Source organism: Trichomycterus rosablanca, chromosome 12, assembly GCF_030014385.1.
Source record: "Trichomycterus rosablanca isolate fTriRos1 chromosome 12, fTriRos1.hap1, whole genome shotgun sequence".
NCBI classification, from domain to species: domain Eukaryota; kingdom Metazoa; phylum Chordata; class Actinopteri; order Siluriformes; family Trichomycteridae; genus Trichomycterus; species Trichomycterus rosablanca.
This window is the reverse complement of record NC_085999.1, coordinates 15,326,897-15,354,816: the sequence shown is the minus strand read 5'-3', so window position 1 is coordinate 15,354,816 and position 27,920 is coordinate 15,326,897. Positions and strand designations below refer to the sequence as shown.

Below are 27,920 nucleotides of genomic sequence, written 5' to 3'. Positions count from 1 at the left end.
TCCTTTTCATCTTTGGTCTGGAGCACACACTGTCCTTTTCTTCCAAAAAAAGATCTGACATACTGATTTGTTTGTCCACTGTGTTATGGTCCACAACGAATGAACTTTTTTGCACAGTAAAATTTTAAGTGGTATTTGTGCATGTAACTCCGTATTGTAGTGCTTGACAAAGGTTTGCCAAAGTAATCCCTCACCCATGTGGTTATATCAGCTACTGATAAATATTGATGTATGTTCTTGATACAGTGCCATGCCCAGAGGGATGGGAGATCATGGGTGTTCAGCCTAGACTTGCTCCCTTGCTTTTTATACCCTGAATTTCCTCCAGATTTCTCAAATTGTTTAATGATATTATGCACTGTAGAGGGAGAAATATGCAAATCTCTTATAATCTTAATCTTAATATCTGAGGAACATTGTTTTTAAACATTTTAATAATTTTGTTGACAAACTGGAGATCCTCTGTCCATCTTTTGCTCCTCAAAGACTTTGGTTTGTTTGTTTGTTTATTAGGATTTTAACGTCATGTTTTACACTTTGGTTACATTCATGACAGGAACAATAGTTACTCATTACACAAGATTCATCAGTTCACAAGGTTATATCAAACACAGTCATGGACAATTTTGTATCTCCAGTTCACCTCACTTGCATGTCTTTGGACTGTGGGAGGAAACCGGAGCGCCCGGAGGAAACCCACACAGACTCAGGGAGAACATGCAAACTCCACACAGAGAGGACCTGGACCGCCCCACCTGGGGATCGAACCCAGGACCTTTTTGCTGTGAGGAGACAGTGCTACCCTCTTAGCCACAGTGCCACCCCAAAGACTTTGGTGGATTCTGCTTTTGTACCAAACCATGTCTACAATCAACTGTTGACATTACCTGTTTAAAATCACTATTTAGTTGTCCCTGTCTCAACATTTTTAGGAATGCGTTGCAGGCCTAAATGCAGGCATAGATGTATATTAGCAAATTTAATCAAGTTGACAAGATGTAAATATACTGTATATAGTCCAATAAAATGTAAAAAAGATGGTGTTTTTCATTTGCATTTCCACGCTGTCTTAACTGAACCAAAGCAGCAATGAAAGTAACCATACACATTCAGTAAGAATTCTGGCTCTAGATTTGTGTCAACAGCACAGACCCAAATCTCCGGAGCAGCAGAGCACAGATGTATCTTTCCACACCAAATTGGTTCTCAGTTAAGAAAAACGTAACTTTAACTCCCAGGGGCTGCTACTCTAATCAACACTTCCTGTTCTTCACATAGATAAATACAATATTACACAAGAGCTAAACAGTCTAACCAATGCCTTCTCCCATTTTTTTTTCGATCCCTGTAAGAGCTATGGAAAGATATGGATGGATATGTCAGTAGATAATTTACCCTGGTTATTCCGACTTTTATGCTCATGATAAATTTGAGTCAGAGAATTTCTTGGAACTATAGGAAGTCTGGTGTTTCTTAAACACAGTGCTAGGTTTTTGGACTGAAAATTAGAACCTAAATGTACACTGATCAGCCATAACATTAAAACCACCTCCTTGTTTCTACACTCACTGTCCATTTTATCAGCTCCACTTACCATATAGAAGCACTTTGTAGTTCTACAATTACTGACTGTAGTTTGTCTGTTTCTCTAAGTGGGTAGCACTGTCGCCTCACAGCAAGAAGGTCCTGGGTTCGATCCCCAGGTGGGGCGGTCCGGGTCCTTTCTGTGTGGAGTTTGCATGTTCTCCCCGTGTCTGCGTGGGTTTACTCCGGGTGCTCCGGTTTCCTCCCAGTCCAAAGACATGCAAGTGAGGTGAATTGGAGATACTAAATTGTCCATGACTGTGTTCGATATAACCTTGTGAACTGATGAATCTTGTGTAATGAGTAACTACCGTTCCTCTCATGAATGTAACCAAAGTGTAAAACATGACAGTAAAATCCTAATAAACAAACAAACAAACAAATCAATGGTCAGGACTCCCACAGGACCACCACAGAGCAGGTATTATTTAGGTGGTGGATCATTCTCAGCACTGCAGTGACACTGACATGGTGGTGGTGTGTTAGTGTGTGTTGTGCTGGTATGAGTGGATCAGACACAGTAGCGTTGCTGGAGTTTTTAAATTCCATGTCCACTCACTGTCCACTCTATTAGACACTCCCACCTAGTTTGTCCACATTGTAGATGTAAAGTCAGAGACGATCGCTCATCTATTGCTGCTGTTTGAGTTGGTCATCTTCCTTCATCAGTGGTCACAGGACGCTGCCCACGGGGCGCTGTTGGCCGGATATTTTTGGTTGGTGTACTATTCTCAGTCCAGCAGTGACAGTGAGGTATGGTCTGGCACGGATTAATTCTGTTTACATTATTTCTTATGGGAAAAATAGGTTTAACTAACGAACATTTTGACTTAAGAACAGCCCTTTGGAAACAATTCGTAAGTCAAGGGTCCACTGTACATTAAAACTTGTTAAAATAATAAAAGTTGTAAATTATTACTACAACTCTGACTGAGGGCAGGCCTAGTTTTTCTGTTATCTTACAACACTGCACATGTGTGGAAAGATACAGAATGAGGAGTTTTCTGCTGGGAATTTATCCTAAACACACTTTTTGGCGTTCCTTCTCTTCCTGTTCCTGTCTTTCTCAAGTAAATTATCTGGTAAATCCATTACTGTTTTGACGGAACAATTTTACAATCAGGAAGTTTAGGATGTTCACTTTTAACAGATGTTTTCCCTCCAGATATTGAATCCATAGCATACACCGATCAGCCATAACATTAAAACCACCTTCTTGTTTCTACACTCACTGTCCATTTTATAAGCTCCACTAATCATATAGAAGCACTTTGTAGTTCTACAATTACTGACTGTAGTCTATCTGTTTCTCTGCATACTTTGTTAGCTCCCTTTCATGCTGTTCTTCAATGGTCAGGGGGCAGCACGGTGGCTAAGTGGGTGGCACTGTCGCCTCACAGCAAGAAGGTCCTGGGTTCGATCCCCAGGTGGGGCGGTCTGGGTCCTTTCTGTGTGGAGTTTGCATGTTCTCCCCGTGTACGCGTGGGTTTACTCCGGGAGCTCCAGTTTCCTCCCACAGTCCAAAGACATGCAAGTGAGGTGAATTGGAGACACTAAATTGTCCATGACTGTGTTCGATATAACCTTGTGAACTGATGAATCTTGTGTAACCAGTAACTACCGTTCCTGTCATTAATGTAACCTAAAGTGTAAAACATGATGATAAAATCCTTATAAACAAACAAACAAACAGTGGTCAGGACTCTCCCAGGACCACCACAGAGCAGGTATTATTTGGGTGGTGGATCATTCTCAGCACTGCAGTGACAATGACATGGTGGTGGTGTGTTAGTGTGTGTTGTGCTAGTATGAGTGGATAAGACACAGCAATGCTGATGGAGTTTTTAAAAACTGAGAATAGTCCACCAACCAAAAATATCCAGCCAACAGCGCCCCATGGGCAGCGTCCTGTGACCAATGATAAAACTCTAGAAGATGACCAACTCAAACAGCAGCAATAGATGAGCGATCTTCTCTGACTTTACATCTACAAGTTGGACAAACTAGGTAGGAGTGTCTAATAGAGTGGACAGTGAGTGGACACGGTATTTAAAAACTCCAGCAGCGCTGCTGTGTCTGATCCACTTATAGGAGCACAACACACACTAACACACCACCACTATGTCATTGTCACTGCAGTGCTGAGAATGATCCACCACTTAAATAATACCTGCTCTGTGGTGGCCCTGTGGGGGTCCTGACCATTGAAGAACAGGGTGAACGCAGGCTAAAAAAGTATACAGATGGACTATAGTCTAAGTGCTTCTATATGGTAAGTGGAGCTGATAAAATGGACACTGAGTGTAGAAACCAGGAGATGGTTTTAATGTTATGGCTGATCGGTGTAAATAAGTATTATAATTCAAAACAACTTTTGCAGACAGGAAATAACTTTGGCAAACTAAGTAAGGGCTTGTGTTTTATCTCTTCAGTTTGCAGATCCTGATACATCATTTCATGTAGCTAATTAAGACAATCAGATAATCATACTGCTGTTTTCAAGTCAAAACAGAGGCTGATTATGTTGAAAAAGTTGGCATCATAATGGTATTGAAATAAGTACAACTTATCAACCCTATGCATGTAGTATGTAACCCCACCCCACATAGTAATCCACTATTCCAAATTCAGTAGCATTATTGTAATGTATCACCATGCTCAGTCAAATCCATACACTCTGACATATTATTTGTAGCACTTACATATTTGTTATACACCGACTAGGCATAACATTATGACCACTGACAGGTGAAGTGAATAACACTGTTTATCTCTTAGAGGGTGGGATATATTAGGCAGCAAGTGAACATTTTACCCTAAAAGTTGATGTGTTAGAAGCAGGAAAAGCGAGTTTGACAAAGGGCCAAATTGTGATGACTAGACGACTGGGTCAGAGCATCTCCAAAACTGCAGCTCTTGTGGGGTGTTCCTGGTCTGCAGTGGTCAGTTTCTATCAAAAGTGGTCCAAGGAAGAAACAGTGGTAAACCGGCGACAGGGTCAATGGTGGCCAAGGCTCATTGATGCACGTGGGGAGTGATGGCTGGCCCGTGTGGTCCGATCCAACAGACGAGCTACTGTAGCTCAAATTGCTGAAGAAGTTAATGCTGGTTCTGATAGAAAGGTGTCAGAATACACAGTGCATCGCAGTTGCAGGACTGTTTTGGCAGCAAAAGGGGGACCAACACAATATTAGGAAGATGGTCATAATGTTATGCTTTATCGGTGTATATTTGTATATATAAGAAAATTGAAACAGAATGGCATTATAAGCAGGGTTTTTTTAATACATGGCATTCTCATCTATACAGCACAGCCATAAACAACCACTTCCTTTCCTATTTCCTTTAATCCAACATAATGAATCTTCCCCCAATTGTCTCCTTTTTACAGTAGGGATTATTTTGGCACACGATACAGCAGCCCTTTTTGTTTCCTAATCGCACACACACATCTCTCAATGCAGATCAACGCCTTTCCTCTCATGTAAAAACTGTGCAAAAAGAACCCAAACACACACACACACATACACACTTCACAACTTAAGAGACCACCTGCTGACAAACCCTGCTAGAGTCAGAGGGGTTTCCCCAATGCTGATGGGTATTGTTAAACCACTAGCAGTGCCAAATCATAAAACACACATAAAACAGTCATTTTTGTGTGAAAAGACTGATATCATGATTTATTAGGCATAAATGATATACAATAAGGCAACTTGAATCCCTAAACTAATAGGACATATGAATACATAATTAAATACTTGGATTTATGCACGTTATTCATTAATTCATACATATTCTTTAACTGCTTCTCTCTAATCAGGATCACACAATGTCCAGAGCCTATCCCAAAAACACTAAATGCAAAGCAAGAATACATCAGTGACATTTTAAGTCAAATCAAATGTATTTGTATAGCGCTTTTTACAATAGACATTGGGTGTGTTCGAAAACCTAGTGAGCTCTCTACATAAACAGCATTTTACGTCATCCTAGGTGTGCTCCCGAGAAGGAGGCTGTTCGAATTCTTAGATACCTCAAAATGCTGTCTAGTAAGGCACCTTAAATCTAGTTAGGCAGCTGCCTATGTAGGCAGTAAGACAAGAAGGCAGCTCACTAGGTTTTCGAACACACCCAAAGTCTCAAAGCAACTTTTACAGAATCCAGGACTGACAGACCAAAACCACCGTTGAGCATGTCCAGGGCAACAGTGGCAAGGAACAACTCCCTTAACAGAGCAACATCCATTAACTCAATGCCTTATAACATGTTTAGTTGGACATAAACCAAGGCCGAAACAATGACTTGAACATTGAGGGGAACAAATCTACAGGCAGGGTGAAGGGGAGGGGGGTTCTTTTATTGTAAAACATTACTGCCATATCAACAACATATGGGATCACATATGGGATCCTAACATTATGCAAAGCTAGTAAGCAGAATAGGCTTATTTCTAATTTTTACGTCACTAAATTGGGGTAGGGACATTTTGAGCATATATGAATATGTACTGTATATTGTGATGCCTGCATCACAATATACTACTGCTAAATATTAGAGTTGTTTTTTTGCTCCAAACAAACAAATGGAATATTTTTATGTTTAAAATAGACTTTTGTATTATTATTATTATTAATAATAAAAGTCAGGATTGTTTGTTTATTGGGATTTTAACGTCATGTTTTACACTTTGGTTACGTTCATGACAGTAATGGTAGTTACTCATTACACAAGGTTATATCGAACACAGTCATGGACAATTTTGTATCTCCAATTCACCTCACTGTCTTTGGACTGTGGGAGGAAACCGGAGCTCCCGGAGGAAACCCACACAGACACGGGGAGAAAATGCAGACTCCACACAGAAAGGACCTGGACCGTCCTTCCTGGGGATCGAACCCAGGACCTTCTTGCTGTGAGGAGACAGTGCCACCCACTAAGCCACTGTGCCACCCTAAAAGTCAGGTAACTGCACTGAGGAATTAAAACTATTAATAATTACTCCACACTGTATGACAAGGACATTCACAAATGTGAAGCTTGTAATATATGCAATGAAAAATATGTCTAAATAGAAGTGCAGTGTTCATGTTTTCAAATAGGCAAATCAATTTTTTTATTCGTTATTTTTTGTCCCAAAAAGTTTTAATATTTAATATATAATTAATAAATATTAATATAATTAATTATATAATTAATTAACTTGTATTATTTTATTTTTGACAAGAAATAAAAGGGGTGGCACGGTGGCTAAGTGGGTAGAACTGTTGCCTCACAGCAAGAAGATCCTGGATTCAATCCCCAGATGGGGGAGTGGAGTTTGCATGTTCTCTCTGTGTCTGCATGGGTTTCTTGCGGGAGCTCCGGTTTCCTCTCACAGTCCAAAGTCATGCAAGTGAGGTGAATTGGAGATACTAAATTGTCCATGACTGTGTTTGATATAACCTTGTGAACTGATGAATCTTGTGTAATGAGTAACTACCGCTTCTGTCATGAATGTAACCAAAGTGTAAAACATGATGTTAAAATCCTAATCAAACAAACAAACAAACAAACAAAAAAATAAACAGAACTCAAAATCTGCTAGTTGTTCAAGTGTTTGTTTATCCCTCAAAAAAGTCTAATACAAGTCTTACAAATAGGACAATTTAAAAAATTTAAAGAATGGATGTAAAAAATACTATAGTAAATGTTTACAATGTGGAAGTTCTTAAGACGAGTTTTTACAGTCTATTAATCTTAACAGAACATTTTTCAGGAAGGATTATTTTGTCATAAAGGTTGTCACAGCCCCAAAGCCCTTTTAGTTCTGAAATTTGTACCAGACAGTGTTGTATTAGCATCTCTAATTGAATTACATGGATCATTGAGAAGTTCTAAGAATTTCACAGGACCTGGTTTTGTGGAAAAATATGGGGTAGATTTTCTTATCGTTACAACATCAACCTGTTTCCTGGGAGAGGAAGTGAATCCTACAGCCCACTTAATGCGGAACATCAGGCGTCTTCAGCTTAATCGCATCAATGGGAGAAACTGCAGATGCTTTTGTGCTAATAAATCTTAACACGTTACCTAAAACACAGTACTCATTCACTCACTCACTCACTTTCCTAACCGCTTGTCCAATCAGGGTCGCGTGGGGGTGCTGGAGCCTATCCCAGCTTTTCAATGGGCGCAAGGCACACAGTAACACCCTGGACGGGGCAGACACACATACACCCATTCACCTATAGGGCAATTCAGTGTGTCTAATTAACTTGACTGCATGTCTTTGGACTGTGGGAGGAAACCGGAGCTCCCGGAGGAAACCCACACAGACACGAGGAGAACAAGCAAACTCTGCAAAAAAAGGACCCGGAGCGCCCCATCTGGGGATCGAACCCATGATCTTTTTGCTGTGAGGTGACAGTGGTACTTACCGTGCCACCCTAAAACACATCATAGAACTAAAAAATCATAATAATAAAAGTCTAATTCAACTAAACTTTAATGGATCAATCTTTTATGACCCTATTAATTATAAATCCATGGTCCATTCCACCAAACTATTTGGCCAAAAGTATGTTGACACCTGACCATGACCTGGTTAGACATCCGATTCCAAAACTATGGGCATATATTATATTATTTATGGCACCAACAACATAAAATCATTTTCTGGCACAGTTTTTAAGAAGATACTACCTAACTACTGGGGTATCTGTTCACAACGTTCCCTGCTTTGTTGATTTCATCCAGAACATTCACTTGGCACTGGTCTATAAATAGCTTTTCCTGCCAACTGGGAATTGTTGTTGGAAATGGACAAACATAATGCACAAAGTGTACCAATTGCATAAGCATTAAATGAAATAAAATCAAACACAAGGAGATGTTTTCTTTGACTTTGCTAAATCTGTTGACCTAGAAAGTGGCAATGCGTTATATTAATGTCTGGTTGTGAAATAGTAGTACCAGTACCGCCTGGGACGTGCTGATGCGCAAACCGAGACACAACTGCATACTATTACTTGTAAACTTGAGAAAAAGAAAAAAAAGGAAAACACATATTAGGAGCTGATAATAATAGTGAGCTGATATTGGGAACAGATTTCTGTTCACAAAGATTTCACAACACCTCATAAATGTTCCATATTTTTTAAAGGCAGGAAAGAAAATAATAACAGAAACAAATGCAGATGTCCAGCAGAAGGATCTGATTTGTCCCACATGGGTCTTAACCTCTAAAACCAAATACCTATGATGACCTTTGGCCATACTATTTTGGATACTGAAGGCTACATACCAGGAGACATCAGACCTCAAAGAACAGTGCTTGAGGTTAAAGCTTATCACTCTGAACAAGGCATCATTTTCAAGTGCATCACTTCAGGTCTTAATTAATTTTCCATTATTAAGTGCTGATCTTTCCTGAAATATAAAGGGGCTCTCCCTAAACTGTTGCTTCAAAGTTTAAAGCTCAAACAAGTGAATTCAAATATTAGACTGTGCTGATGGGTAATGCTAATCTTTAATCCTTTCCTAATCAAGGTTAAAAAAACGTTGCCTAACAGCTTTAATCACTTTTAAGTGCAAAACTCTGATGAAACATCATTGTGTATTTTCTTTTTTTGATTCTCAAAAGCCTCACAGTATAAAATTTGCCTTAGCTGTATTAACAAATATCTTTAGACTGTTATCATTCTTTAATTTCAATATGTTTGCGACTAAAAGTAATGTTTGACCTTATTGTATAACATTTTTATGGCCATATTCGACTTAAAAAGACAAATGGATTGTGAAGTATATTTCTTGCCTTTTAAAGAAGACAATAAAGACAATCGTAAGCTAGTTTTAGGCCTCTAACCTTTGTCACTTTAATAATTCTACCTGGCTTGGAGATCAGCAATGGGATCGGATCACAGAATCATGTCAAACTGCCTTGCCACTAATGGCACAAAAGGGGCATGGAGGTGCAGATGATCAGTGGCAATGTGCGGCACCTGGGAGAGCACTTTTAATATCGGTTATCATTGGGCACTTGCTTTGCTTTATTTCTCATTGGCTTTGATTATATAGCAGCATTTCCTTAATCTTTTCAGAGAAACTTAGGCTAAGTCCGAAATCGAATACTTGTACGCAACCTCAGCCGTACTACGTCCGCCACCTTACCAAAGTCACGTGATGCATGACGTTGCATCGGCACAGTTATAACAATTTTAAAATCGGACAAACTTAATTCTGTCGTTCTCCACAAAGCTACTCATAACGTTACTCAGGGTTGTACTTAATTACAACATTTTTAATGTTTGTCTTAGTCTGCTTTCCACCATCTTTCTTCTTCAATATGAACCTTTCCAGCTCCAGTTGAATTATAGGATAGACTGTTGGACTGTTAGTGTGCATCGTTTGCATACTCAAAAATGGCTGCCCAGGCAGTCGGTCATCCGATTACTTTTTGCGTCCGGTTTAATGAGTACTATGTATTGGGACACACTACCCGCTCTCGCGTACTGCTTTCACGTACTGTTTAGTATGGAGCAGTGGCGATTTCTCTAAGACTGCAAGGGAAGCTCGGCTTCCCCTAAAATGTCAAAAATTAAATGGTCAAATATGTACAGTTGTGTTAACATTTCATTGACTACAAATGCGTTAGAACACGTTCATCTCGAAGACGAGTTCGTTCAGAATCAGCTACTTATCACAAATCGACTGACTCGATTTTGTTAACTTCTCATACATTCGCGTAGCGTCAATGCATTTGCCTGTAGAAGCTGAGTGTCTATTCACTTCAACGGGACTGCATGGAACGGTTTTTTTAACTCGCCGGTCATTGGATAAATGCCACGATTTTGGTGAATAGAGCTGTGGGCGGGTCTGGACGTGAAGCTTCTGCAAGATGATTGGAGGATCAGTCGAAAGGCTGAATCCCGTTTTGATTGACAGCTATTTGCTGGTCATTGAGAGGACACTGGTCAAGTCCCTGGAAAAGACGCCTACTTGGTACTATAGGATCACAGGCCATTTTCTTGAAGGAATGGAGGGCAGAATTTATGTATAAATAAATTGACAAATTTTATGATGTAAGCCGACAATGAGCTTCCCCTCTTTGAAAGGCCAGCAGCCGCCACTGGTATGGAGGTATGCGATTTCGGACGCAGCCTTAGTCACCATGATAGGGTGCTTTCAGAGGAACCCCACAGATGAATCCATACTGGATGGGGGCTGCTTCTTTCGAATTGCCGCCCAGCATATACTGAGGCCCTTTCTCTTTTAATTCTCTTTTTCCAAAAACAAATAATCACACTGGTGGACCGAGTAGCTAGTGTTGTAATGACTCCTACTTTTCTCTTGGAGTGTGTCGCTAAGGTTTTTTTTTTTTTTGAGGTAAGCACATGGCTACCTGAGTTTCAAGACCTTCACTGGGGACAGCATATCCTTATGTCCCTGTTGGGCAAAGATTTGGGGTGTGATATCTTCTACACCACTAATGCACACGTCTATCAATTTTATCCCCTTTCTGCTTTGGGTTGCAGATTGTATTTGGCTTCTTTAGCAGTTTTACTTTACTTTTTATTAAGCAGTTTTACTTTGGTTTATGGCCACAGTGTTGTTCTGCCTTGGTTAAGCATCCTGCATAGTGGGTTCATCCTCCTCAAATAATGGGCTACACCTGCGACATTAGTGTCATTTTATATACATTTACCTCACATAGTATATAATACAGATTAGACAAAAGCATCTCAATGTGGTTTAAGTCATTTGTATTAAGTACTTTTTTAATTATTTATGCTTGATTATGCTTCAAGATATCCAGGTCTTGAATCAGCAAAGCACTCCCACACCATCAAACTACCACCACCGTGTTGGTCTATTGGTGTAATTGTAGAAACTCCAAGAAGTTCCACTTTTAAAACACTTAAATCACCACATTTAGATCTACAGGTCATCCTTAAAGACTTAGGGGTCATAAAGGTGCTTTGAGGTGATATTAGATGTGAGATCAGCCTTCGTGTTTCTCTTGGCTGGCAGTGTTTTTTGTTTGACAACTTTCCCATAGATATCAAGGTTGCCTATTCTCTTTCCAAAAGTGAAAACAAGATTTCTGAAGCAAGTGAAGCCTGCAGTTCCTTAGATGTTTATTTGGGTTTGTTCAAGACTTCCTAGCAAAGGAAACTTGAGCAAGTAGAGGGAGTGATAAAAAGTGAGAGTGAGAATAGGAACAGCAAATGAATTTGGAAAGGAGCATCACATGTACAAAAAATATTGGCACGAAATTCACTGCATTAGGCTACAAACAGAGTCAAAAAGAGCTGTTGTGTTCCAAATACCATCCTATAATCTATATATTAGATTCTGACCTATGGCAAGGCTACTATTTCGAGCACACTCTATAGTGTATATTGTATTATATTCTGTTAATGTGTGGTGAGGGTTGGAATAGCACCTGTAACAGTGTTTAGGATAAAGCCAGTAGCTGTGTTTATAACACTACTGCCATGCAGTTACTATTTCTTTATGCTATTTCTTCCTTTGTGTGTGTGTGAACATATAATTTGAATTGTGTCACTTCAAACCTTCAAAAAGTTTCACTACTATACCAAGATATTATGACCAAGACTAATACTTCAATAACTTAATGTCATGTCACTTGTTTTTCTTCCCTCGAGTTTTAAGGCAACATACACTATATGAACAAAAGTATTCGGACACCTGACCATGAGCTTGTTGGACATCCCATTAAAAACTACAAATGGTATTAAAATAATGTGACCTCCATGTGATCTTTTTAACTAGAGAGCAGGCTTCTCACAAGACATTGACATATGTCTGTGGGAATTTGTGCCCATTCAGTCAAAATAGCATTTATTGGCTGGGCTCTAATGTTGGTCAAGAAGGGCTCAATTGACATTCCAGTTCATTCCAAGCTCATTAAGTGGGGTTGAGGTCATTGCTAAGTGCAGGCCACTGTTTCTTTAAACCAGGTTTTGTTCATGTCTTAGACTAAACAAAAGCTGCACAGGTGCACAATAATGCTGGAACAGGAAATGGTCCTCCCTAAACTGTTGCTACAAAGTTGAAAGAATGTAATTTCACTTCTATAATTGATGTATTATAGATGTTAGCATTTTTGTGGCTGAAATCCATTAATTAAAAGAAAATTAGAAGGCATGCCCCAATACTTTAGTCCATATAGTGTGGTTTGCTGCTGTTTAAGACTTTGTAGCCCACCTCACATTGCTGGAAATGGCCACACGCAAAAGGGGTAATAAGAAAATAACAGAGGTGGCCAAAATAACAGACAATGTAACAAAGGAAGGAGAAGATGGATAGAAAAGGGACAGAGCAGTAATTAAAACTGGTCGTCACAATATGGCAAGCTGCTCAGAGAACCAAGTTCTTTAAAATAAGGAAATACAGAACAAGCCAGGGACGGCATCCCACCCCACCAACTAGAGCAGCCCGTTGTAAGCATGGGTCCCATTCCAGAAGGGCCTGTAACACCTTCACTGGTGCAGCCTGCTCATCCTGAACAGTTCTGTTGTGGCAGCCAAACAGTATTATGTTGCCAGCACCTAAGCAGCCAAAAAACGAACCAGGTTGAGTCAGGAATCAGTGTTGTGCGTGAACGAGTTCAAAAGAACGCGTTCATTGAACACGCTCATTTTTTCGTGAACGTTGAACTGAACGCAACACATTTTTAATAAAGAACTTGAACGTGAATTAGTTCACATTATGTGTCATGAACGGCAGACATCACTGTAAATGAACGTTGGAATTTGTTTTCCATTGAAAACTGAGTGACATCTGTTTTCTCTTTTGAAACGCAACGAGAGAAAGTTCCTCCCTCCTGTATTCTCGCTGGTGCCGCTTAAATCATGTATCACCAGACAGAAATGGTTTTGACATTGTGTGCGCAATGCATCGCAGTTTCCTTAAAAATAAAGTTTTTTGTGCCTTTGAGTTTTGCCTTCATTACCTTCATTCAAGAGTTTCATTTCATACACACACATATGTATATATAATATCATATATATCAAATAATATATACATATTTCATATTATATATTCTTTTTTTAATTAAATGCTGGTAGATTTCATTGCACTAAGTATAGAACTGGTCTACCTTGTCTGTACTGCTGCAAGTTTCATCACCTGGTAAGAAACCCACAATTGCAGTGTCATGAGCAAATGTCTACAATGAGCAGTTTCAAAGAACGTATAGTGATTTCTAGCTTGTAGTGTGAAAAAAAGTATTTATTTGAATATCTCACGAAAAAAGTAAAATGAACTGAACTTTGAACTAGTTCAGAATTAAAATTGTGAACTTTGAACGTGAACTGTTCACTTTGAGCATGTATGAACTGAACTTGAACTAGTTCAGAAAAGCTGTGAACTGGCACAACACTGTCAGGAATCATGCTTCAAGAGAGAGAGCAGGTTGCAACTTTTGGGCAGTTGTAGTCTAGCAATTAAGGTACTGGTCTAGTAATCAAAAGATTGCTGGTTCAAGCCCCACACTGCCAGGTTGCTGCTGTTGGGCCATTGAGCAAGGCCCTTATCCTCAATTGCTTAGATTGTATACTGTCACACTACTATAAATTAATATAAAGGCGTCTGCTAAATGCAGAAAATGTAAAATGCAAATGTAATAACAGAGGAGCCACCCGCTTAGGTCCTGGAAGAGCAAGCTGCCATTTATACAATTTTCGCACAAACAATCACACATAGCAAATCCACCTACCTGTCTGATTTTTAAAACACTGAAATATGCAGAAGAAATGTGGACACATGGTAAACATGCCATCTAATTAGTGACTTTGAATTCAGGTCTCCACGACCCTTGGCCTTTGTGACATTCAAATTGCCTGCTGCCTCATATGTTGCTTAATGATAACTAGTTAATTGTATGATACTTTTGAATAAAAAAACTTTCTGCACTTTTATATTTTCAATGAAAACGGTGAGGGTGGGAGTAGTACTAACTGGTTGAGTCCGAGAGACTGAGAGAGTTATAGTCTGGATTTAGCGCCATCTGATTTCCACCTTTTTGGACCACTCAAAGAAGCTTTAAGGGGAAGAAGATTTTCATGTGATGATCAGTGGCATCATGTGCTCAATCAAAAACAGTTTTGCTGATGGCATTAAAAAATTAAAAGGTGACTGTAGAAAAGTGATGTAATTAGTTTTTGAAATTCTTAATAAATAAGTTTAAAAAGTGTGGAAACTTTTTGAAGAATGCTTGTATATATTTTAGTATTGTAAAGGCATGTGGTTTCTCATTTAAAACATCTAAATAGGGTGGCACAGTAGCTCAGTGGGTAGCACTGTCACCTCACAGCAAGAAGGTCCTGGGTTCAATCCCCAGGTGTTCATGTTCTCCCTGTGTCTGTGTGGGTTTCCTCCAGGAGCTCCGGTTTCCTCCCACAGTCCAAAGACATGCAAGTGAGGTAAATTGATGATACTAAATTGTCCATGACTGTGTTTGACATTAAACTTGTGAACTGATGAATCTTGTGTAATGAGTATCTACCTGTCATGTCATGAATGTAACCAAAGTGTGTAAAACATGATGTTAAAATCCTAATAATAAATAAATTTGGTTTATTTTGGTCAGAGACATGTTGGGTCATTGTACATCTTGGACAGGGCACCAATCAAACTCACTCACACCCAGTGTCAGTTAAGAGTAACTACTTTTTTTCTGTGTTTTAGAGATGCAAGACAGACAGATGACCTTGGGGGAAACCTTATGAACCTGAAAAGAACATGCTAAATTACTGGCATCTCTAGAAAAATCTCTGAAGCATGCCTTAAACTCTTAGTAGACTCCTTGGACACTCCCACATGAGTGTGCAACAGTTTACAATCCTGCTCTACAAAGGTGCTCTTAAATTTCATGGTTAAACTGTGGTAGGCCTAGACAATAACATTATGACTTACTGCGTGAACTTCTGACGTCAAAAGGAGAAAGACGAAGCAAATCAACAGAACCCTGAAAAACACAAAAATGTAGATTTTTATAGCTTAGTATGAATAATCAGAGCAATGTTAGAACTATGCAGAAGTTTACCTCAGGATTTGCACTAGTGCCCGCTGCTGGGAATGCATCACTGCCTCCATCCGCACTTCAAATTTCATTCTTTCTCGCCTACTCACTTAGTCAGTTTGGCCGGTACCGCATGGCAACCCACACATAACCTGCAATTTTGTGCAGAAAGTGGCTTTTATTTCCAGAAAGAATGCCATGCTGTGTGATACTTACTGAAAGTTGTGCATAATGGCAAAGTTTTGCCTTCAAGGTAAGGTAAAACTGGTGCGTACACAAGCAGTCACATTGTGGTACGTATGGCTGACAAAAGTGCGCATTCTATTGTTAGACACTTGAAACGTTAACAACATAAACAAAAAGTACCAGGATCTATATTCCACTCTGATTATACAGATATGTGATTTAGATGTCAAACAGTACATCAGTTATAATGCACACTATTACAGAAACAAAGCAGCTTGCACAAGACGCGTTATGCGCACTTACCTCAACACTGGTGCGCTTCTGTACAATCTCGGTGCGTCAGCGCGCTGGAAAAGCGGGCGCTCCGAAATCCAGAACTTATTTTGGAACAAACTGTTGAGCTCTGCTCGATCTCTCGAACTTTACAGAGACTTTCTCCGAACAAAGTAGAAAACGAAGTGCTGCTTTGGTACACAGGGTTTGTGTTGGTGCGCGTTGAGGGTGGTGTCCGCTCATACTAACGGGGGTGTGGTTCTCGAATCTAGAAGAAGTTTGTTGCCTTAGACGCGCATAACGTCCAGAGCAAAGATGCGGACAAAAGCCGCACTTTAAGCTCCGCTGCAAATACTAAATATTTCAGCAAGAACAGAGGAAGGAAGAGTCGGCAAACGAGCTGTGCTTTTTGCACATTTTGTAGGCGCCATGCAGTTTTTAAGCGGCGTTCTGTTTCTTCTGGCAGCTGGTTTGTTCAGCGCAGATCTCAGCAGTGCAGAGGTAAGTTTGATCAAAGCTGTAACTTCTAGAACATTTGAGACTAGCTTTTTGCACTTACATGGAAATACGTTGTAATGCCTGTTATGTTGCGCACATCTTTCATAAATCCGATCATTGTATGCGGCAAAGCAAGACTTAAAAAAGACCGCAAAGTTGAGCGCAAAGTTGTGGAGACTATTAACCAAATTATGACCTGATTTTCGACTTTCTGTGGTTAGTGGCAGCAGCTCAAAAGCACCACGGTTCTTGTCATTTTTCAAACTTTTTAAATAGCTTATACCTATATAATTTGTTACAAATATACCTAATACAATTCGAATGTAGGTTATGACCTTATTAACTGCATTCATTGTTTAATACAGTTTAATATGACACTGTGTGCAAATTTAGAATGATTTGGGTGGAATAATAATCTCCAAGACTTGTACATGTGTAAGGATGTGCATTGTATGTCCAACAAACAGCCAATATTCACTTAATTCAATATCACATTAGTCAAGTGTATCATATAGTAACTAAAACAGCAGGTTACAGAAGACATCACTAGTAGAGTAGTTAATTGTACTGTATCTGTACTTTCAATTCTTTATATGTACATATAGACATATAGCATATTCTTTTTATTGATGTAATACATATGCCATATTGGTATTGCAAAATGTGTATCTAATTAGACTAATACAATAGCTGTGTAAATGACCACATGCTTTTAACCACTGAATAGTGCTGCCTTCTGGCTGTTCATTCTGTTACTGGACTTGACTGTATTTGACCATTCCATAGCTCAAGCTTGCCCCTCCTTCTCAGGTCAGGACCTGGGCGGAGGCAACTTGGGCTTGGAGGGCGCAAAGAGATACTTAAATGCTCAACTTTAAAAAATGAAAACAGAATGCATATTTTTTTGTCTACACACATTGGCAATGGTTTACTGTGTATGTTTATAAAGGAGTGACACTAGCAGATATAATGATTTAGCTGTACAGGTACTACAGAAGGTTTGTAAACCCTATAAATTAACCTGGATTCGTCTATGTATTCCTTTTGTCTAATCTTTAAGTCACACTAATAGACAAACTACTAGAGACTAATAGACTACTAATAGACAAACAGTTGTACCTAAATAAACATATTGGTTATTATTTACTTCCTACGATAAAAAAATTGACCTTCTTTAGTTCAGACTTACACAGTAGTGAGACAATTTTGGGATTTTTCAGAGAAACAGCTTTATTCAGGTTATGCCACTTCATTTTTGAGTAAGGTATGTACTTTTATTTGGCCCCTCCAGAATGTTCTGTCCTCCTGTCATTTATTTACTTGTGTTTTAGCTGATATGGTTGCATCATCCAACAGATGATGAATTTTTACCCTAACTGTTTCCTCTAAAGACTCATGAAGTAGTTTTTTCTTAATTGCTCCTTCAATGGGCTTTATTCTCCTCAATCAGAGCCGGGGTTGGCATTAGTGGAGAGGAACAATGACACAATCTGGCAATTGGACATGCTAAAAGTTGGGAGAAAAAGGGGAGAAAATGCATAAACAAAAAAATATATATAAATAAATAATAAATGCAGCCTTGAAGTAACACATCAGCCTTTAACCATTATGCAACCTCCAGTTTGCTTTACAGGTTGGCTGAGGTTTTGTTATTTGCATAGTCTTTTTCTAATATGCCATTTGTCATGTGCACTTCCAGCTTCTAAGTAAGTGCCTTAGATGCATTGGTGGCAGATATTTTTTGTAGGTTCTCTAATTTTTTGTTTTGATCAAAGCATAGATTACATGCATAGATCTTTTCTAAAACCTGTGAAGTGAAACCCTTTGCTTTTTAAACACCATACTATATTGACAATGTCAGAATAAAATTTACTACAAACCTTAATGTACACCCATGATCCAGATGAACAAGATTCAATGCTCTCTTTCCATGATATTCAACAGTAATGTACTAAAGTATGTGTTGTCTCATCTTTTAAAAGCCATTTTTGAAGCCATTATTACAAGACAACTTTTAGAATTTTTAATAGCATAAGTTTACTTGATTTACCATAAACATGCTGAACATTTTGTGCCTTTGTTATGTAAGAAATGTCTGGAATATGTATTACCCTAAAGCACACAGTACTCAGGTTCAGGGATATTCCCTTGGAGAACATCATGGTAGCAAGATCTTTCATTGTAATGTCTTTAAATATGATCTCTATGTGTTGGCGCTTAAGTGAAACTCCATTTCTTATTTTGACTGCATTGTCGTCCTGATAAGGTTAAATCTAAATGAAAAAATTATTGAATTATATGAATATAACAAAATGGTTAGTGAAAATAAATAACCTATGGCACTACAACATAAGCTCTACTCTTTACATTATGAATCTGGTTTCTTCGTGCAAACCGTAACTGGTCCCTTAGGAGTCAAGATACTGAGAAAAGCAGATGTGCTTCCAAGGTTCCAAGTACACATAGTTCTGAAATAGCTTTAAACAACAATTTTGTTAGTTATTAATCATCTGAATCTGTTTATATTTTGACTGGCTGGATGGTTTTTACCAAGAAGGTTTAACCCAGAAATCATGTGGTGGACCGACATGGATACATGTTCCAGGCATAACTTTAATTTATACTAATAAGACCACACTAATGTGTGGGTAAATCCTGTACAAACACAGCACATAGTTGCACAATTACAAAGATAACCCCCCAAATTTGCTGCTTTGAATGTATTTGTTTTAATTGTGTACATTAAACATAAAATCTCTCAAGTCATGAATTTCTTAAGTCTTACAGATGCTTGATTGGATTGCGATTTGGGCAATTTGGTGGCAAATCTCTCAAGTCAACACCTTGAGCTCTTTATCATGTTTCTCAAACCATTCCTGAACAATCTTTGCAATGTGTAAGGGGAATATTTTGCTGAAAGGGAATAACATTGCCATGAATGCATGTACTAGGTCTGCAACTATGTTTAGTAGTTTAGTAGTTGGTACAAAACATTATCCACTATAACGCCAGTACTCATGTTTTGTCAGCAGAAAAATGCTTCTCACTGCTTTAGCTGGCTTACCTTCTTTCCATTGTACATCCTGGTGGCATGTGGTCCTTCCTTGGACTGTATTTAGTAGGTATTTACCTCTATATGCCAGGAACACCTAACAAGACACCCTGCAGTTTGGAAGATACCTTGACCAAGTTTACTAGCTGAAATAATGTGTCGCTCAGATCCTTACTCTTGCCCAGTTGTCCTTACACATCAACTTTAAGAACTAACTAGTCACTTGGTGTCTAAAATATACCATCCATTGACAAGTGTCATCATAATAAGGTAATCAATTATACTCTATGTATTTGAACTGTCAGTGGTTTAATGTTGTGGTTGATTGGTGTAGCATAGGGACATTTTCAGCAGGTCGTCTTGGATATTTCTACAAGCTTTGCACACATGGATTTGGGCGGTTTATCTCATTCTTCATGACAGATTCTAGCAAACTTTGTCAGATCGGTGGCTTTGTCAGTGAGCTGCCATCTTCAGGTCTCTTCAAGGGTGCTCAATGGGGTTTAAGTCTGGGCCTCGGCTTGACCACTTAAAGGCATTCAGAGATTTGCCTCAAAGCAACTACAGTGTTGTTTTGGCTGTATGTTTTGGGTGATTCTTCGAGGATGTTCTAGTATTTGGTTTCATTCATCCATTCCTAAATTCTTACTAGTTTAAAGCCTGATTTATAGTGTGCTGTAGAGTATGTTGTCTGTCAGGTTGTTTGTCAAACAGCTTTTCCCATCTTTACACAAGACGTGTGGAGGTATTTTAGTGTGACCACTGGGTTCTTTCTTAGTGTAGAACTCTAGGAAGGTTCAAGATTGTGCCAAGCTTCCTGTATTTCAAAATTAGGCCAAAATTAGGCCACTGTGGTCCTGGAAACACTCAAAGCCTTAACTTTTGTTTTATTTCCTTGGTCTAATCTGTGCCTTGCATCACTTTGATAACACAGATCCAGAGTCAGCTCTGTGAACTTCATTGCTTGTTAACTACACTGTGGAGTGCCACAACAAAGGGTTTCCATATTTTTGTGAATAAGATATATCAGTTTTGGAGTCTTAAAAGTCAGTAGATTAAAAAATCAAGATTTCCATAGATTCCAAATCCAATTTACAACACAATGCAAAACTAAAGTTAAAAACAAAAATTACTATGGGTTGGTAAGAGATATTTGTCAGATTTCATGAAGAGACATGTGCAAAGAGACACTGTAAAAAGAAGTAAAAATTACAATAGATGATGAGAAGAAGAAAACATGATAGACTTTTTACCACACTCATGTGCTGACCCTTCAGTTGAGATTATACTGTCCTCTCTCCAGGGAGAAATGAGGGAATGCAATAGCACAGGAAGCAACAGTTTGTCTTTCTGATTCCCGTTTCCGGCCTTTTTTACTCTCTCTTGGGATTAGTTTCAGAGGGGTAGCCAAAGTTTTGTAGAGTTACATTTGTAGCAAAGTACATAGAAACATTATAAGATTTACACAAAATATTCAGATATTTGGATGAAATATTCTCTTTATATGCCAGAAAGAATAATATCACATAATAATTGTAACCCAGATACAAAGATATTGAGTTAAAATGCAAATATGTGTGGATTTGTGCTAAAAATATTAATATCTACAAAACATTAAGCTTTAAAGTCTGAGAATACATGTTGAGTTTGAGTTAAGCTATTGAAGTCTAGTAGAATTAATCTCCACTTGGACAAATGATTTAGATTTTGTACAATGATTTGTGGGTCAAATTTAGCATCACAGCTCAGAATGGACAAAAACAGTGTAAGACAAAGACTATTTTATAACCATTAGGTTACACTACTCACATAAAACTATAACATTAAACAGGGCGGCACGGTGGCTAAGTGGGTAGCACTGTCGCCTCACAGCAAGACAGTCCTGGGTTTGATCCCCAGGTGGGTTTCCTCCAGGTGCTCCAGTTTCCTCCCACAGTCCAAATACATGCAAGTGAGGTGAATTGGAGAAACTAAATTGTCCACGACTGTGTTTGATATAACCTTGTGAACTGATGAACCTTGTGTAATGAGTAACTACCGTTCCTGTTATGAATGTAACCAAAGTGTAAAACATGACGTTAAAATCCTAATAAACAAACAAACAACATTAAACAATATTTTGACATTTGGCATACTATTTTAAAATGCAAAAAATCAATTTAATAAAATTGTACCTGCAATAACATATGTTGTTGACTGTAACCAGTGTCACATAACTTGTGTATACTTTGCTAGGAGCTCCTAGAACTGTTCTTATTTTAGGTGAATGCATATGCTTTCCACTGGGCTAAGGGGTGTAAGTACACCATGGATGGAGTTCCAGTTCATCCCACTTTAGCTAATCACACCCCAAAACTGGATTTAATGCCTACATATTAATAATATAATATATTAATAACTTACATTGTTTAACAACTTTGTTTAAAATAAAATATATTCAATTCTAACAGTCAGTAAACTTGAAAACAAAGACAATACACAATGTATGGCCATCCCTGTGTGTGGACATCCCTCCTAATTATTGAGTGCAGGTGTTTTAGCCACACTCAGTTCTAGCAGGGTGTGTAAGTGTATAAAATCACTTATATTAAATGTCATATACTTTTAACTTTGGAGCTACGGTTTAAGGAGACTCTCACCTTTGAGAGCAGGTTTGCTCAGAGTACTTCAGTATTCTCCCACCTACTAAAACATGCAGATTGTGGATTAGCTATTATTTATTGAGCTCTAGATTTGAGTATATATGTATGATTAAATATTGCTCTGCAGTGTATATTGGTACTTTGTTTAGGGTGTATTTTCACCTTGCACTCAGGAATTAAAAGGTTTGGTGGAAATTAATTAATAGATTTATTGTTGGTTTAAACAAGGCACCCTGGTGGCGCAGTGGTCTTTTATGCTAGCCTACCACTGCTGACTGGGTTCAAATTGTTGGCTATGTCTGGGAGGAGGTGTGGTCGAAGCCCTGTAATGTATTGTGCCTACCGCCATACAGGGTATTCCTGCATCATGCCCAATGTTTCTTGGTGGAACCAGACTCATCATGACCCTGATAAGCCGGGATAAATCAGTTGATACAAATTAAATGAAAAAATACTACTACTAAGAATAATAATACATTTACATTTTCAGCATTTAGCAGATGCTTTTTTTCAAAGCGACTTACAGTACAGTACTATGGCATTATATTGTCTAAGCAGTTAAGGGTTAAGGGCCTTGCTCAAGGGCCCAACCTGGCAGTTGTGGTGCTTGAACCAGCAATGTGTTGACTACTAGTCCAGTACCTTAACCTTACCTTAATAATAATTAATAATAATAAACAATGTAGTGTGATCAGCACTTGAAATAAAACAAAATAAATGAATTTGGTAGAACAGATTTTGCGACCCAAGAATCTCTAACATACACAGTCTTGACATGCAGGGCAAAAAAGTGGATTATTTTTGAACTTTTTCTTATGGCTTGTAGTTACCTAATTTGAAAGGAATGGAAAAAGCTCTGTAATTTTCCATCTTTCGTATGTTTTCTTCACAAGCAAGTCACTAATAAGAAAAAACTTGTGGGAAAGAAAGAAATAGGCTTTCTAACTGATAAAGTCTTTGAAGAACATGAACTACAGAGAAATTGTTTAGACAGTGCAGGGATTAGACAATGGTTGCACAGTCAAGACTATCACTTATTCATTCTAACAGAGATACATGCTGTGCTAAAATTTGGGATAAAATTTGCAAGGAATATATTTGATCTTATCCCAAAGGAAGCTCTGTAATTTTAACTCCCCAAGCTGGAATGATATATTTCAACTTCTGGCAGTCTTCCTGTTTAACTGTTCACATTCTACAAGTGAGAGAAAATCTCGAGTTTGTTGACATGCACACTATTGTTTAGTCAGCTGATTATAAAAGTGTTTTGTAAACAGCATTCATGATTTAAAGATCTAAGAAAACCCATTCGAAATGCAGAACAGGAGATTTGGGATTTGGGATTTCCCATGACAAGTACATAGTGTATTTAGAAGTGTTTGTCAATCAAGCATTTCCATAATATATTATACATATAATATATAATATATCAAGCAAAATACAATGTATTGATGCTTGACTTTGTATTTAGTTAGAAAAAAATGTTTAAAATGTACACTAAATGGCCAAATGTATTTAGATATCTGAATCCCATTTCAAAAACAAATGGTATTAGTGACCTCTATGTGATATTTTTAGCTATAACAACAGCCACTCATCTGAGAAGGCTTCTCAGTTTTTTTTTATTTAAAAATCAGTGAATATAAAATAGCTAAAATTACCCTCTTTAACCTATTTAATTTAGATTAGTACCATTTATCACTGAAATTTCATGATTATATGTGGAGTTCTGTTTCTGCTCCAGAAGTATGACTTTTGCTGCCCCTTAGGGCAATCATGTGCTAAATTGATACAAGTAATATACTTAGTTAATCATGGTTGTGTGTCTTTATTCATTTGGTCAACAAATCCAAGATACTCTATATGGCCAAAAGTGTTTGGACATCTGTCCATGAGTTTGCTGGACACTCCATAAAGAAATAAAACAAATGGCATTAAAATAAAGGTATTTAAAAAGTAAAGTTTCTTTAAACTAAGCTTTTATTCATGTTATTACAGACCCTGACTTGTGCACAAGGGCTTCCCCAAAAAGTTGCTACACATTTAACAGCATGTAACTTTCTTTATATAATTGATTTATTACACCTGTTAGCAAATTGTTGTGCTTAAAACACATGAAACACGTGTGTTCATTATATCCATATAGTGTATCTCTTTTTTTGCGGGTATATGGGCCTATATTCTTCAAAAAGCATGTATCTGAATGCAGTTGGTGTTTTCTTTAGACTTGTTTGTGCAGCTGGCCCTGGAACACTTAAGAAATGCAGTAAATAAATCCTGGGTGGTTTATCACTGCTTGAGACTATATACGTACATTAGGTGAGGATAGACATCATTCAGTAAATGAGATATTCAGGCTTTACAGGCAGTTTATCCTCTTTTATAAGCAATTAAATGCTTTTCTAAAGAGTATGTCTTTAGTGATTTGCTTAATATCCTTCATGTACATGTTATGGCTTTTCAATGTCCCTAAAATTAAAAAAATAATAATACAAAGCTAATAACTGTTTATATTTGAGCATGGTGCATGAATAAACGTTCGTAAAACTCACTGCCAAAGAGCCAAATATGGACAGAACATGACTCTAATGTTGTCCTTATGTGCATTCTTCTATAATCATCAACTAATAAATGTGTCCTTTTTATGCTTCAGAAATGCGTTAGTAGGCTTGACAGGCCTCCATGCAATTCTCAAGAGAACAGATTGCTATTGTTGAATACAGCAGCTTTTCTCTGAATACCATGTTTTATACAATGTCAGATCCTACTATTGTTTGATGAGACATGCAGGCTAGTTTATTTCCTACTTCCTACAAAGGCACAGCAGTAGGCAAACAAAACCCTGGGTAAAACTGGACAAACAATTCATCATTTTATCTTACTTTATGGACTTATTAACTACAATCCCAAATCAGAAAAAGTTGGGACATCATGGAAAATGCAAATAATAAAAAAACACAGGGTTTCTTACATTTACTTTGACTTTTATTTAATTACAGACAGGATGACATTTATTAATAAACATCCATTCCTGCATTTCAGGCCCGAACACATTCCAAAAAAAGTTGGGACAGTACAGCATTTACCACTTTGTAATGTTGCCATTCCTTTTCACCACACTTAAAAGACGTTTTGGCACCGAGAACACCAAGTGATTTAGTGTTTCAGGTTTAATTTTGTCCAATTCTTCCTGCAAACACGTCTTAAGATGTGCAACAGTAAGGGGTCGTCGTTGTCGCATTTTTCATTTCAAAATTCTCTATTGGGGACAGGCCATACCCTCTTCTTCCCCAGCCATGCCTTTGTAATGTGTGCAGCATGTGGTTTTGCATTGTCTTGTTAAAAATGCATGGACGTCACGTGAAAAGATTACATCTTGAAGGCAGCATATGTTGCTCTAAGATCTTTTCTGCCATCACAGAAGTGTAAGTGACCTTTGCCAAGGGCACTGACACCGCCCCATACCATGACAGAACCCGGCTTTTAGACTTGTTGATGATAACAGTTTGGATGGTCCTTTCGTCTTTGGTCCAGAGCATACAGCGTCCATTTTTTCCAAAAAAAGACCTGGAATTTTGATTCATCTGACCACAATACACGTTTCCACTGTGTGATGGTCCATCCTAGATGCCTCCGAGCCCAGAGAAGTCAACACCGCTTCTGGACATGGTTAACATAAAGCTTCTTTTTTGAGGGAGAAATATGTAAATCCCTTCCAATTTTTTTTTGAGGTACATTGTCTTTAAACATTTTAATCATTTTCTCATGTATTTGTTGACAAACTGGAGATTCTCTGGCCATCTTTGCTTATCAAAGCCTTTCCTGGATACTGCTTTTGTACCAAACCATGATTACAATCACCTGTTGACATCACCTGTTTGGAATCACATCGTTATTTAGTTTTTTCACCTCATTACTAGCCCTAAATTGCCCCCGTCCCAACTTTTTTTATTAATTAGACTTTATAATGGCTTGGGAACTGAGGACACTAAATGAAGTGGATTTTTTGTCCATTCTTGATTAATACGAGACTTTATCTGCTTCACAGTCTGAACAGATCTGGACTACATCCAGGCCAGTCAAACACATGCATTCTGTATTTATGAAGCCACACTGTTGTAGCACATACAGAAAAAAGCACTGGTATCGTCTTTCAGAAATAATCATGGACGTCCCAGGAAGAGACATGACCTTGATGGTAGCATGTGTCTCTCTATAATCCCAAAATATGCCTCCGCGTCAATGGTACATCCACAAATATGCAAGCCATGACAGATGTTGGCTTTTGCACCTTTCACTGATAACAGTCTGGATGGTCCTGTTCATCTTTGGCATATCTGGCAAAGAACTCAGTGTCTGTTTCTATCGAAAACAAGCTCTGTCATTGACTGATCTGACCACAGCACTGTCTAGTCTGTCTTGGCTCATCTAAGAACCTAAAGACATTTCTGCAGGGAATTGATGTATGTGCTTACTCTTTGTGTATAAAGTTTCTAAATGCATTTCTTGATGCAGCGGTAGACTGTTTTGTGCTTTTTTGTGGTTTACTGGACTGGCTATATTTCTCATGCCATGTTGTCTGAAAGCTCCAGGGCCATGCACATTTAACAGTGGTGTCTGACTTTGCCCTACACAGACTGAGATCTCTTTTCACTATGTTTTATGAACAGTAGATAGTGGAAGACACTGATAAATGTTCTTTTTGAACTGATTGACAATTCTCTCACAAAGTTTGGCACAAAGTAGTGAGCCACAACCCAACATTGCCTGTAAAGCCTGATCCTTTAATGGATCCCTTGTTTATACCCAATTATGATTCCCTCACCTGTTACTAATTCACCTGCTTATTGTGAAATGCTGTAACTTCAATATTCAATAAACGGTTCACTTTTATTTTGCCCTGTTCCAATTTTTTTGGAGTGTGTTCCAGGCATCAAATTCTAAATGTGTTTGTTTTTACAAAATACAATGAAGTTGATCTGTGAAAAGACTGGACATCTTTTCTTTTTGCATTTATCAGTTAAATAAAGATAACAAATCACAGATTCTTCTTTTTGTTGCATTTCACAAAACGTTTGTACAACCCCAAATCAGAAAAAGTTGGGACGGCATGGAAAATGCAAATAATAACATTTACTTTGACTTTTATTTTATTGCAGACAGTATTAACCTGAGATATTTCATGTTTTGTCTGGTCAACTTCATTTCATTTATTAATAAACATCCATTCCTGCATTTCAGACCTGCAACACATTCCTAAAAAAGTTGGGACAGTAAAGCATTTACCACTTTGTAATGTTGCCATTCTCTTTCACCACACTTAAAATACGTTTTGGCACTGAGAAGACCAAGTGAATTAGTGTTTCAGGTTTTGTTTTGTCCGATTCTTCCTGCAAACACGTCTTAAGATGTGCAACACTACGGGGTTGTCGTTGTTGCATTTTTCCTTTCAAAATTCTCCACCTATTCTCTATTGGGGACAGGTCAGGACTACAGGCAGGCCATTTCAGTACCCGTACCCATTTTTTTCGGAGCCATGCCTTTGTAATGTGTGCATCATGTGTTTTTGCAATGTCTTGTTGAAAAATGCATGGCCGTCCCTGGAAAAAATGAGGTCTTGAAGGCAGCATATATTGCTCTAAGATCTCAATGTACT

The 27,920-nt window shown here is 38.2% G+C and overlaps 2 protein-coding genes across 3 annotated transcripts in view; one reads left to right on the top strand and one right to left on the bottom strand.

The window, feature by feature from the left end:
- Window positions 1–16,240, bottom strand: part of col4a2 (collagen, type IV, alpha 2) — a 129,988-nt gene extending 113,748 nt beyond the window's left edge. For both annotated transcript variants that reach the window (XM_063006559.1, XM_063006560.1), the window contains exons 1-3: window positions 16,103–16,240; window positions 15,638–15,765; window positions 15,508–15,559 (exon numbers count right to left, since the gene is read on the bottom strand). In XM_063006559.1, the coding sequence (XP_062862629.1) occupies window positions 15,508–15,559; window positions 15,638–15,705 (120 nt within the window). In that variant the 5' untranslated portion in view covers window positions 15,706–15,765; window positions 16,103–16,240. The remainder of the gene's footprint in view (window positions 1–15,507; window positions 15,560–15,637; window positions 15,766–16,102) is intronic.
- Window positions 16,241–16,376: 136 nt separating this feature from the next.
- Window positions 16,377–27,920, top strand: part of col4a1 (collagen, type IV, alpha 1) — an 88,325-nt gene continuing 76,781 nt past the window's right edge. Inside the window, exon 1 of the mRNA XM_063006605.1 lies at window positions 16,377–16,573. Within this exon, the coding sequence (XP_062862675.1) occupies window positions 16,502–16,573 (72 nt within the window). The 5' untranslated portion in view covers window positions 16,377–16,501. The remainder of the gene's footprint in view (window positions 16,574–27,920) is intronic.